This window comes from Sciurus vulgaris (assembly GCF_902686455.1).
Source record: "Sciurus vulgaris genome assembly, chromosome: 6".
NCBI classification, from domain to species: Eukaryota; Metazoa; Chordata; class Mammalia; order Rodentia; family Sciuridae; genus Sciurus; species Sciurus vulgaris.
The window spans coordinates 118,047,604-118,061,202 of record NC_136466.1 but is presented as its reverse complement, the minus strand read 5'-3'; the positions used below and the strand labels follow the sequence as shown (position 1 = coordinate 118,061,202).

Here is a 13,599-nt window from a genome sequence, read left to right as displayed (position 1 = left end):
GTTAATCAGGTCAATAACTTTCTGAATTATTAACAGTGTTCTTTTAAATGAATTGTAATAAAGCATTGTTCATACTGAATTCGGAGGTAAAATGTTTTATTCTGTTGTTTTCCAGTGATTAAATTAGATATTGTTATGAATTAAGGTAAATAATATGAATTTTGATAAATCCCTAAAGTCTAATTTTATTGTTTTTTTTCTTTATCCACCTAAGAGTAATGACTTTTTAAAATAAAACTAAATGTAGTTCTATTGGACATGCTATTCAGGTGGCATAAATGTAGTTCCCAAGTGGGAGGGGACCAGCCCAGATTCTTATGATGTTTTCAATGATGGTAGATAACAGCCGATGTGTTGTTTTGAAAAAAAGGGACAAAATATAATATGTCCAAGACCATAAAGTATCTTTAGTGCTGTAACCTCAAAGAAAAGTATCAAATATGAATAGGAGATCAAGTTAGTTATTTATGCTAAAACAGATGTGTGTGTGTGTATGTGTGTGTGTTATGCCAGGAATCAAACCCAGTACCTCACACATGCTGCACAAGCTCTTTACAATTAAGCTACCTACCCAGCCTCAGTAATACAATCTTACTCTTAATGCTGACATATTAGTCGGCTATTTCTTGGAGTCATTTTAAGATTCCTATAAGCAAAATGTCATAAATTGTCTTTATCTGTCATCTCATAAAAATATCCAAAGTGATGAATAGAATAAAAATTATGTAGAAGCATGTCAACATGTTTTTATTTATAAAAGTAAATTCTACCTTAGGCTAGGTGGTTGATTATAGTAAGAAAGACAATTGTGGACTCTCCTCAAAGAGCTTACATTGAATTACTATTCTGTCAGATCATCTCCGTGAGAAAAACTAGTAAAACTACTCATTAGGAAGATGATTATGTTTGCTTTATAGTACTGTGCCCAGCATGATAGGAACTTGATAATACATGGTAAACATGCCCTTTGGAGGGACTATTCATGGCCTCAGCTAACAATGTTTAAAACACAAACAGTCCACTAATCTTTAACTTAAAGAGAAAAACTTCTTGATAGATTTCACTCTATCCAAATACTGTTTCGTTTTTAATTTCCTTTTTACTGTCTCAAATGAGACTCTGGTCTAGAAAATAATCATCATGTGCATGAATGCCTCCAAAAGTCGTTAACTGAAAAAACACTAGGGACTAGGTGTTTTCAAGACAACTTCTTTGATAATTCCTTCCTCTTTCATTTCATTAGTCATCTCACTCTTCATTTGAGACTGCCAGAGAAACTTCCCAGAAGTTTAGTATTGCCAATGAGCTTGCAAATAAAAGTTGGTTACTATGTAATCTCAGAAAATACATTTGATTTTTATTTTTCAGGGTTTTTTTAATCCACAAAGTTGTTAATCAAGTTTTAAAAATTATTTATAACACATTGTTTTCTTATGATTTAGCTTATAATTATACATAAAACAAAAAGTGTGAGGTATAGTCAGAAATCATGGGATTTTTATGAACAGTTTTTTAATTCACTAATCACGTTTCAAAGAATTTCTTGGTCTTCATATGTGAAAATCTAACTTTTTCTAATTTATTCTAGATAAATTGTTTCTCCCCTTCAGAAAAACAGCAAAATTCAAAACTAGGAAATTAAAGATGAGTTTTAGCTCAAATAGTACAGTGATATTTTAAAAAGATTAATTTCTCATCTACATGGACAATACTTAAGTAATTAAGGCCTAAGAATTTAGAGCCCATTATTTCTTTGAAACCTTTTTAAGACATTAGACTAATCATCCTAGCACTAGCTAAAAATATAGCCCAGCACTATTTTGGGTTCCACTATTAAGCCATAGACATGGAAATATGTTAGGGATTAGCATTTACTCTCTAGGAAAGTGGCAGCAGTACCATAATTTTGCGTTTTCCTCTTAACCTGTGTACCTTCAAATAAATATTAAGTAAAATTGGAAGGAAAGTGATAATGTCGAGGGCATCCAAGTTGTGCACATTCTTTTGTTGTTGTTGCTTACTTTTGTCCTGATCCTTGACAGATCTAACTTCATTTGCCTACTTGTCAATTCATATAATTTTTGAAAATTTCCAAGGTGAGTTCCTAGTGATTCACTTTAATTTAAATGCCAAAAATTAATACAAGATTCACAATCTTCAATGCTTTCAGAGATTAAATAGATAGGGCCATAGAGTGTAGTAAGGACTCTGAATCTGAAGAAGAGTCTACCTAATTTTTAAATATTAGGGCTAAGCAAACTAACATTCAGATTGTATTTGGCCTACTTTGCTAGTTTGTGACCTCTGCACTCTTTGTCCTCGTTTACTGGAAATTTATAAAAGTTGTTCATAAGATTTTGGATAAAAACAATTTCATAAATGTCTATGCTTTGTGATTTCTACTGATAGTGTCTAGACCTGATACTATATGATGTGTGCAGTGAATATTTAACTCAGCTAAGTCACCTTTTTTTCTTCTTCATTTACCGACTTCAGAAGTTTTGAGATAAACATTTATTGACCATTTTTAAATAACTGATTGTTAATGGTCTCAGTTCCTGAAGCTTACGCCTTCAAAATAATGTCTATTGCTTGTTGACTTTGAGAGGTGCTAATAATTTCATTTAGCACATATGCACATAGTATACTGTGTGTCAGACACAAGGTACAAACTGAATGTGGTGCATAAAGCCAGAGACCTTGTAGAATTCAGAAAAATGCTACAGACAAATAAATTCAGGTCAAGATAAATACAAGGTACTGTGAGAGAAACAGTGTAACCTCTTATTTCTTTCCTGAAAAGAAGTGATATTTTAACTTAGACCAGGATGAAAAATACATTATAAATTTGATATGAATGCCATAGCTAGTTAATTACTAGTTAGGTAGTACACTTTTGCATATGCTAATGAAAAAGCACTTATTTGATGAATTAATCACTTAGGTCTATAGTCCAAGTTTTTAGGTTTTGATTTGAATGAATATTTCTAATAGATTATATAGAAATAGACTAATTTTCAGAATATTTTTTAAAATTTATATAATTTTTAGCTTTATGTTTTTGCCTTTAATGTGGTCACATAATAGTCTTTAGAAATAAGTGATAATACTTTTTACTTTTTTTTAATTAGAATGCCCTACTCTCACTAGATTTAATAAATAACTTTCACTTTTTCTAGTTTTCTGTGGCTTAACACTTGTCTATTTCACTATTTGAACATGTACAATTTATTTAATGTTTGATATAAACTTATTTTTCCTAGATAAGCTAGCCAGTTGTCTTGCCACCTTATGATGATTAAACCATTTTTTTATTGTTCTTTTTTTTGCTATACGCTAATCTTTCTTTTTAATCTATCTGATATAGCTAAATGTACTTATATTCATAAGCTAATTTGTTGATTATAGATTTAAATGTTTTCTCATACAGTTAAGTCCAGTTCTTTCTCATTAATTGCCTTTGTTTATTTTCATTTCTGTGTTTTTCCAGATAAACTTGGGATGCATCCAGTCATTTTCCAAAAACAAATCTTAGATTTGGTTATAATTACATTAGCCTATATCTATCTGTCACCTAATATTTTCATAATTTCTGTACAAAATTACTATTATTTAAAGGAATACAATTGAGTGAAAATCTCAAAAAGATTCTTTTTAAATTTTTTTAGTTTTTTTTTACATGAAACCATATATATTTACTTTTTTTAATTAAAAATCATAAATTTACATAGGGCAATGTTGTTTGATTCATTCTGTTATTTTTTCCCTCCCCCGCTCCCCTCTCTCCCCGCTTTTCCCTCTATACAGTCCTTCCTTGTGCCATTCTTTTTTTTTTTTTATTAAAAATCAAAAATTTACATACGGCAATGTTGTTTGATTCATTCTGTTATTTTTTTTCCCTTTCCCTCCCACCCCTCCCACCCCACCTTTCCCTCTATACAGTCCTTCCTTCCTCCATTCTTACCACCCTCCTTATCTTTAACACTAAACCTAACCCTAACCCTAATGCTAACCCCTCCTACCCCCCATTATATGTCCTCAACCGCTTATCAGCGAGATCATTCGTCCTTTAGTTTTTTGAGATTGGCTTATCTCACTTAGCATGATATTCTCCAATTTCATCCATTTGCCTGCAAATGCCATAATTTCATCATTCGTCATGGCGGAGTAATATTCCATTGTATATATATGCCACAGTTTCTTTATCCATTCATCAATTGAAGGGCATCTAGGTTGATTCCACAATCTGGCTATGATGAATTGAGCAGCTATGAACATTGATGTGACTGTATCTCTATAGTATGCTGATTTTAAGTCCTTTGGGTATAGGCCAAGGAGTGGGATAGCTGGGTCAAATGGTGGTTCCATTCCAAGCTTTCTGAGGAATCTCCATACTGCTTTCCAGAGTGGCTGCACTAATTTGCAGCCCCACCAGCAATGTATGAGTGCACCTTTTTCCCCACATCCTCGCCAACACCTATTGTTGCTTGTGTTCTTGATAATCGCCATTCTAATTGGGGTGAGATGAAATCTTAGGGTAGTTTTGATTTGCATTTCTCTTTAATACTAGAGATGTTGAACATTTTTTCATATATCTGTTGATTGCTTGTCCATCTTCTTCTGTGAAGTGTCTGTTCATTTCCTTAGCCCATTTGTTGATTGGATTATTTGTATTCTTGGTGTAGAGTTTTTTGAGTTCTTTATAGATTCTGGAAATTAGTGCTCTATCTGAAGTATGAGTGGCAAAGATATTCTCCCACTCTGTAGGCTCTCTCTTCACATTACTGATAGTTTCCTTTGCTGAGAGAAAGCTTTTTAGTTTGACTCTATCCCAGTGGTTGATTCTTGCTTTTATTTCTTGTGCTATGGGAGTCCTGTTAAGGAAGTCTGATCCTAAGCCAACAAGTTGAAGGTTTGGCCCTACTTTTTCTTCTTTAAGATGCAGGGTCTCTGGTCTGATTCCGAGGTCCTTGATCCATTTTGAGTTGAGTTTTGTGCAGGGTGAGAGATAGGGATTTAGTTTCATTCTGTTGCGTATGGTTTTCCAGTTTTCCCAGCACCATTTGTTGAAGAGGTTATCTTTTCTCCATTGCATATTTTTGGCCCCTTTGTCTAGTATGAGAAAATTGTATTTATTTGGGTTTGTGTCCATATCCTCTATTGTGTACCATTGATCTACCTGTCTATTTTGGTACCAGTACCATGCTGTTTTTGTTACTATTGCTTTGTAATAGAGTTGAAGATCTGGTATTGCGATACCCCCTGCTTCACTCTTTCTACTGAGGATTGCTTTAGCTATTCTGGGTTTCTTATTCTTCCAGATGAATTTCATAATTGCTTGCTCTATTTCTGTAAGGTACATCATTGGGATTTTAATTGGAATTGCATTGAATCCGTATAGCACTTTAGGTAGTGTGGCCATTTTGACAATATTAATTCTGCCTATCCAAGAACATGGGAGATCTTTCCATCTTCTAAGGTTTTCTTTAATTTCTTTCTTTAGTGTTCTGTAGTTCTCATTGTAGAGGTCTTTCACCTCTTTTGTGAGATTGATTCCCAAGTATTTTATTTTTATTTTTTGATGCTATTGTGAATGGGGTAGTTTTCCTAATTTCTCTTTCTGAAGATTCATCCCTTATGTATAAAAATGCATTGGATTTATGAGCATTGATCTTGTAACCTGCTACTTTACTGAATTCACTTATGAGTTCTAAGAGTTTTCTGGTGGAACTTCCAGGTTCCTCTAAATATATAATCATGTCATCAGCGAACAGGGATAGTTTGAGGTCTTCTTTTCCAATTCGTATCCCTTTAATTTCTTTGGTTTGTCTAATTGCTCTGGCCAGAGTCTCAAGAACGATGTAGAATAGAAGTGGTGAAAGAGGGCATCCCTGCCTTGTTCCAGTTTTTAGGGGGAATGCTTTCAGTTTTTCACCATTTAGAATGATATTAGCCATGGGCTTAGCATAGATGGCCTTTACAATGTTAAAGAATGTTCCCACTACCCCAATTTTTTCTAGTGTTTTGAGCATGAAGGGATGCTGTATTTTATCGAATGCTTTTTCTGCATCTATTGAAATAATCATGTGATTCTTAACTTTAAGTCTGTTGATATGGTGAATGACATTTATTGATTTCCGGATGTTGAACCAACCTTACATCCCTGGGATAAAACCCACTTGATCGTGGTGCACTATCTTTTTAATATATTTTTGTATGCGATTTGCTAAAATTTTGTTGAGAATTTTTTGCATTGATGTTCATTAAGGATATTGGTCTGAAATTTTCTTTCCTCGATGTGTCTCTGTCTGGTTTAGGTATCAGGGTGATATTGGCTTCATAGAATGAGTTTGGGGGGGTTCCCTCCTCTTCTATTTCATGGAATACTTTGAGGAGTATTGGAATGAGCTCTTCTTTAAAGGTTTTGTAGAACTCAGCTGACAACCCATCTGGTCCCGGACTTTTCTTTGTTGGTAAGCTTTTATTTAAGTTGTGTATATCCTCCTGGTTCAGTTTAGGTAATTCATATGTCTCTAGAAACTTGTTGATGTCTTCGAGGTTTTCTGTTTTGTTGGAGTATAAATTTTCAAAATAGCTTCTAATTAAGTTTTGTATTTCACTTCTGTATGTTGTGGTATTTCCTTTTTCATTCCGAATTTTAGTAATTTGAGTTTTCTCCCTCTTTCTCTTTGTTAGTGTGGCTAAGGGTTTATCAATTTTGTTTATTTTTTCAAAGAACCAACTATTTATTTTGTTAATTTTTCCAATTGTTTCTTTTGTTTCAATTTTGTTGATTTCAGCTCTGATTTTAACTATTTCCTATCTTCTACTACTTTTGGTGGTGGTCTGCTCTTCTTTTTCTAGGGCTTTGAGCTGTAGTGTTAAGTCATTTATTTGTTGATTTTTACTTCTTGTGTTGAATGCGCCCCATGAAATAACTCTTCCTCTAAGTACTGCTTTCATAGTGTCCCAGAGATTTTGATATGATATATCTTTGTTCTCGTTTACTTCTAAGAATTTTTTTATTTCCCTTCTGATGTCTTCTGTTATCCATCATCTTTTAATAGTGTATTATTTAATCTCCAGGTATTGGAGAAGTTTCTGTTTTTTATTCTGTCATTTATTTCTAATTTCAATCCATTATGATCTGATAGAGTACAAGGTAATAGCTCTATCTTCTTGTATTTGCTAACAGTAGCTTTGTGGCATAAAACATGGTCTATTGTAGAGAAGGATCCATGTGCTGCTGAGAAGAAAGTGTATTCGTTCTTCATTGGATGGTATATTCTATATAAGTCGGTTAAGTCTAAATTGTTGATTGTGTTATTGAGATCTATGGTTTCTTTATTCAATTTTTGTTTGGACGATCTATCCAGTGGTGAGAGAGGTGTGTTAAAATCTCCTGGTATTTTTGTGCTGTGGTCTATTTGATTTCTGGAATTGAGAAGGATTTGTTTGACGTACATGGATGAGCCAATGTTCGGGGAATAGATGTTTATGATTGTTATGTCTTGCTGATTTATGCTTCCCTTAAGCAGTATGTAATGTCCTTCTTTATCCCTTCTGACTAGTTTTGGCTTGAAGTCCACATTATCTAAAATGAGGATGGATACTCCAGCTATTTTGCTGTATCCGTGTGTGTGGTAGGTTTTTTCCCATCCTTTCACCCTTAGTCTATGGGTATCTCTTTCTATGAGATGAGTGTCTTGCAGGCAGCATATTGTTGGATTTTTCTTTTTAATCCAATCTGCCAGTCTATGTCTTTTGATTGATGAGTTCAGGCCATTAACATTCAGGGTTATTATTGTGATATGATTTGTATTCCCAGTCATTTGACTCATTTTTGTTTTTTGACATGATTTGGTTTCCCCTTTATTTGGCTATTCCTTTAGGTTAGTTCCTCCCTTTGCTGATTTGCATCATTGTTTTTCATCTCTTCCTCATGGAATATTTTGCTGAGAATGTTCTGTAATGCTGGCTTTCCTTTTGTAAATTCCTTTAGCTTTTGTTTATCATGGAAGGATCTTATTTCATCGTCAAATCTGAAAGTAAGTTTTGCTGGGTATAAGATTCTTGGTTGGTATCCGTTTTCTTTCAGGGCTTGGTAAATGTTGTTCTAGGCCCTTCTGGCTTTTAGTTTCTGGGTTGAAAAATCTGCTGATATTCTTATTGGTTTCCCCCTGAATGTATTCTGATTCTTTTCTCTTGCGGCCTTTAAAATTCTGTCTTTATTTTGTATGTTAGGTATTTTCATAATAGTGTGCCTTGGTGTGGGTCTGTTGTAATTTTGTATATTTGGAGTCCTATAAGCCTCTTGTACTTGGTTTTCCATTTCATTCTTCAGATTTGGGAAGTTTTCTGATATTATTTCATTGAATAGATTGTTCATTCCTTTGGTTTGTTTCTCTAAGCCTTCCTCAATCCCAGTAATGCTTAAATTTGACCTTTTCATGATATCCCATAATTCTTGTAGATTTTGTTCATGATTTCTTACCATCTTTTCTGTTTGGTCAACTTTGTTTTCAAGATTAAATATTTTGTCTTCAATATCTGAGGTTCTGTCTTCCAGGTGTTCTATCCTATTGGTTATGCTTTCTGTGGAGTTTTTAACTTGGTTTATTGTTTCCTTCATTTCAAGGATTTCTGTTTGTTTTTTCAGTATCTCTAACTCTTTATTGAAATGGTCTCTTGCTTCCTGTATTTGCTCTTTTAACTGTTGATTGGTGTGATCATTTAATGCCTGCATTTGCTCTTTCATCTCCTCCTTCAGTGCCTGCATTTGCTCTTTCATCTCCTCGTTTGCTTCCGATTGTTTTAATTATGTACATTCTGAACTTCCTTTCTGACATTTCTTCTGCTATGCTGTCATTGGGTTTCATTGATATAGTATCTAGGTTTGTTTGGGACATTTTCTTACCTTGTTTTCTCATATTGGTCAGATATCAGTGGGACTCTGTGATATTGCAGATTTCCTCTATTGGCTTATAGTGTCCCTGTAGATTTCCAATGTATCACTTCCCAGCCTTCAGTAGCCTGAATTCTTGGAGGAACTTGATAATGCAGTGCTTCCCAGGAAAGCTGCCCCTAGCAGGCTACTGGTTCCAGGGCTTGGAGCTGGCTCTGTGTGGAAAGGCTCTCACTGGGGTGCCTGCTCCGTGAAGCTGGCCGTGTGGGAGGAGCCCACTGCCAGAGTGCGCATGGCTGCCGGGAGAAGACTCTAGCTGCCCTGCCCTACTCTAATAAGCTGCCTGAATCCGGGCCTGCCGCCAGGGCTGAGCTTCACCAGGTGGGGGAGGCTCACCCTGTGGCTCTATTTTAGTCCTACTCTCTCAATGCCTCCCCTTCTTGAATCCTGGGTTCTGGAGCGACTAGAAATGCAGTCACCCTCTAGTCCGCCATCTTGGATTGCCCCGTGGAAAAAGCCTGCGGCCAGACGGGATAGGGCTGCCTGGAGAGGTCTCTGGCTGCCCTGCCCTGGTCCCAGAGGCTGCTTGCGGGTTGGAGCTCTCTGCTGGCTCGGGGACTTGTGGCTGGCTCTGTGTAGAAAGGCTCTCACTGGGCGGTCTGCTCAGAGAAGCTAGCCTAGAAAGTCGCTTTCCACTGGAGGGAGCCAGGCTGTTTGGGGAAGTTCCTGGCTGCCCTGTCGTGGTCTCTGAAGCAACCTCGCTGCGCGCTGGCTCAGGGACTTGGAGCTGGTTCTGTGCAGAAGGGCTCTCACTGGGGGCCCTGCTCGAGAAGCTGGAGAATCTGGCCCTGTGGCAGGAGCCCACCACCGGAATGCTCAGGGCTGCTTGGGGAAGACTCTAGCTGCCCTGCCCTACTGCCCTACTAATAAGCCACCCGAATCCTGGCCTGCTGCCTGGGCCGAGCTTCACCGGGTGGGGGAGACTCACCCTGTGGTTCTATTTTAGTCCGAGTGTCTCTCAGTGCCTCCCCTTCTGGAATCCTGGGTTCTGGAGCGACTGGAGATGCAGTCACCCTCTAGTCTGCCATCTTGGATTGTCCCCTTTTTTAGTTGTTGATGGACCTTTGTTTTATTTATTTATACATGGTGCTGAGAATCGAACCCAGTGCCTTACACATGCTAGGCAAGTACTCTACCACTGAGCTACAACCCCAGCCCCACACAAAGATTCTTTTAAAGACATAAAATTTTTACTTCCCAATCAAAATAGTTTATCTAGCCTTGTGTCCCCACAAGACGAATATCAGTTAATATTTTGATAGTAGTTTTGGGTGAAGTCACTTTTGATTTTTTTTAAAGTCTTGTGTTTCTAATTACTTTTAGCTTTGAAATTCTTTTCTAGTATTATAATGAATGTGTGTTATCTTTGAATTTAGTTTTTGTAATGCATAAATTGCAAAGAAAAATTACTCTTCTCATATGTAAAATTATGATAATCTTAGGAAGCATATTTAGATTGTATTTTATATTAGCATAAAATTAATGAATATTATACATTAGACTTGAGAATATTAGCCCAAAGCATTACTAATATTTTGTTTATTTCTTAATTCACAGTGATGCGGTTAACTAAGCCTACTTTATTCACCAATATTCCAGTAACATGTGAAGAGAAAGACTTACCTGGTATGTATAGCATGTGCTTAACCTGATTGCACCTAAGGAAAAGTTGAAACGTGGGTTGCCTACATTATCTTGCAATACGCTTAGCCTTGCCACTCTTATGTTAGCCCTTTTTTGGATTCTTCATTGCCTGTTTATACCATGTGACCATCTGCTGGCCTCATTTACGATCTACAAGTCAAGGTACTATTGATAACCTATGGTAAAAAGACAGTTTTATTTTAGTTTAAACAAAGATACATTCTTATTCGAAACACTATTAAAATATTGCCTTTACTCTCAGGTTTTCTATTAGTGTATATATATATATGATTCTCATTATAGAGAATTGTTGGTGCTTTGTGTAGTGTAACTCATGACCTATATTTTCCTTTGTTTCTAAGTGTTCATTCTGTGAGATCAGATTTTTTTTACATGCTTTGCTTTAGTAAAGATTACAAATGATATTACACATTATATTTGTGTTTTGAATTACAACACAGTAGCTCATAAATAAGTAAAAATATTATGTCATTTTTAAAAGATTAAAAATTAGATTTTTAAAAATAGAATTTTGGTTGAGATTTTTTTTTTTTTTTTTTTTTTCCTGGAACTGAGAATTAAACCGAGGGGTGCTCTACTACTGAGCTGCATCCCCAGCCCTCTTTTTATTTATTTGTTTGTTTTTTATCCTGAGGATTTAACCCAGGGGCACTTTCTCAGTCCTTTTTATTTTTTATTTTGAGACAGGGTCTCACTAAGTTGCTGAGGCTGGCTTTGAACTTGTGATCATTCTTTCTCAGCCTCCCATATAGCTGGGTTTACAGGCATGCACCACCATGAATGGCAAAATTATTTATTTTAAATATTTCTTCCAACTATTTTTTCTTTATCTTTTTACAGAACTGGGGATTAAATTCAATACGTCACACATGCTAAGCAAGCAGTCTACACTAAGCTCTACGCTGGCCTCCAAGTATTTTTTTTTTTAATGTTTTTGATGGTTGGTTTGTTTTTATTTTTATTTATTTTTTATTCTAATTAGTTATATGTGGCAGTAGAATGCATTTTGACACATCATACATAAATGGAGTATAACTTCTCATTTCTCTGCTTCTACATGATGTAGACAGTTACACAGGTCATGTAATCATATATGCACATAGGGTAATAATGTCTGATTTATTCTACTACGATTCCAGCTATTTCGTTATTTAATACTTATTAAAAAGATGTTAGAACTTCCTGTTTTTTCTCTTGTTATAGGAGATCTCTTCAACCAACTAATGAGAGATGATCCTTCAACTGTACATGGTGCAGAAATTTTAATGTTGGGAGAAATGTTGACTTTACCTCAAAATTTCGGGTAAAAATGATACATTCAAATGAAACATGCAACAATACCTTAAAGAAAATTACAAATCATGTTTTCAAAAAATAACTATGGAATGGAAAAATGCTCAAAATACATTTAAGTAGGAAAAAGTGATAAAAATTGTACTATGTAATTCTAGTTTTCTTTCTTTTTTTAAAAAAGAGGTACATACCAAAATATGTTAATAGTTGTTCCTAGGATATTAGCATTTTAACTTTCTTGTTTAACTCTTACTGTATTTTTTTAGGACTGAGAATGTAGCTCAGTGATACACTGCTTGCCTGACATGCACCAAGTCCTGGGTTCAATCCTAAGTGCTGCCAAGAAGAGAGGGGGAAAAAAAAATCTGGTTTTTAATTAATTTGATCGGATGTCTATTTCAGCCTTACAGACTTCTCCCAACAGAAGTTATCAGACTTGTTATCTAATTAGGAACTCTGAATCTTTTTCTTATTTTCTTGTTCTTAGGTATTTTCTTATCCTGGATTACTAATGAGGTAGTAATTTGCAACTAAAAAGAATTTTGAGACAAAAAGGAGCATTTTAGGTATTTCATTTTTGTGATGGGGATACTGGGGATTAAATTCAGGGGCACTCAGCCACTAAGCCACATCCTAAGCCCTATTTTGTACTTTAGTTAGAGATAGGGTCTCACTGAGTTGCTTAGCATCTTGCTATTGCTGAGGCTGGCTTTGAACTCTTGATACTCCTGTCTCAGCCACCCGAGCCACTGGGATTTTTTTTTTTTTTTTTTTTTTAAGTTTACAGAATGTGGTTTTTGACTAATATCTTGAAAACTTGCAAATATAGTCATATGAAAAATATAAAGTTATATAAAGTCACTGGTCACTTTTATTAGAACAGTAAAATAAATTGGCAAAAATACTCTAAGGTGAATTAAATTGGGTCTCTTCGAGATTCACAGCATGTTATTTCAAAAACAGAAACTTGACATTTTATAGACTATTCAGATACAAATCATAATACTTTCAGGGTAGCTCTGAACTCACTGATTATTGCTTCTAGGGAGGCTAGCAATTTTTGCAACAGTTGAGGGCCAAGATATATGAAGTTTTATTTTGAAATGAACTAGGTAATGAATGAGTAATCTAATGAAAACAAAGGAATGTTGAAGCAGTAGTTCACCTGATTTCTCTGTCCTTTAGTAAACTTTTTCTCCATTTGAGCTTCCTTGTGATACTCAAATAGAATATTTATGATAAAACCTGAATGAATTTCTGCTTAAAATTATATTTCCTTTCACAGAAATATATTTTTGGGAGAGACCTTTTCCAGTTACATCAGCGTTCATAATGATAGCAATCAAGTTGTAAAAGACATATTGGTAAAAGTAAGTAACATTCTTCTTTGAGGAATATTTTATTTTTAATATATTTTTTTCCTATACTGGCAATTTAACTCAGGGGCACTTAACCACTGAGCCATATTCCCAACCCTTTTTTCTAGTTTTGTTTTGAAGGAACCTTAGTGACAGGGTCTAAGTTCCTTAGAGCCTCACTAAATTACTGACCCGGGTTTTGAACTTGCCATCCTCCTGCCTCAGCCTCCCGAGGCACTGTGGGATTACAGGTGTGCCCAACCACACCCGACTTCTCTCCTGTGATTTTTTAGACTTCATTAAAATGTATGTTTGATA

The 13,599-nt window shown here is 35.3% G+C and overlaps 1 protein-coding gene and 1 pseudogene across 5 annotated transcripts in view; one reads left to right on the top strand and one right to left on the bottom strand.

The window, feature by feature from the left end:
* Positions 1-13,599, bottom strand: part of LOC306664130 (high mobility group protein B1-like) — a 642,241-nt pseudogene that overhangs the window by 37,836 nt on the left and 590,806 nt on the right. The gene's annotated exons all lie outside the window — the stretch shown is intronic.
* Positions 1-13,599, top strand: part of TRAPPC13 (trafficking protein particle complex subunit 13) — a 55,957-nt gene that overhangs the window by 3,254 nt on the left and 39,104 nt on the right. For all 4 annotated transcript variants that reach the window (XM_079144882.1, XM_079144881.1, XM_079144880.1 and 1 more), the window contains exons 2-4: positions 10,523-10,591; positions 11,834-11,933; positions 13,209-13,293. In XM_079144882.1, coding sequence (XP_079001008.1) covers positions 10,523-10,591; positions 11,834-11,933; positions 13,209-13,293 — 254 coding nt within the window. The remainder of the gene's footprint in view (positions 1-10,522; positions 10,592-11,833; positions 11,934-13,208; positions 13,294-13,599) is intronic.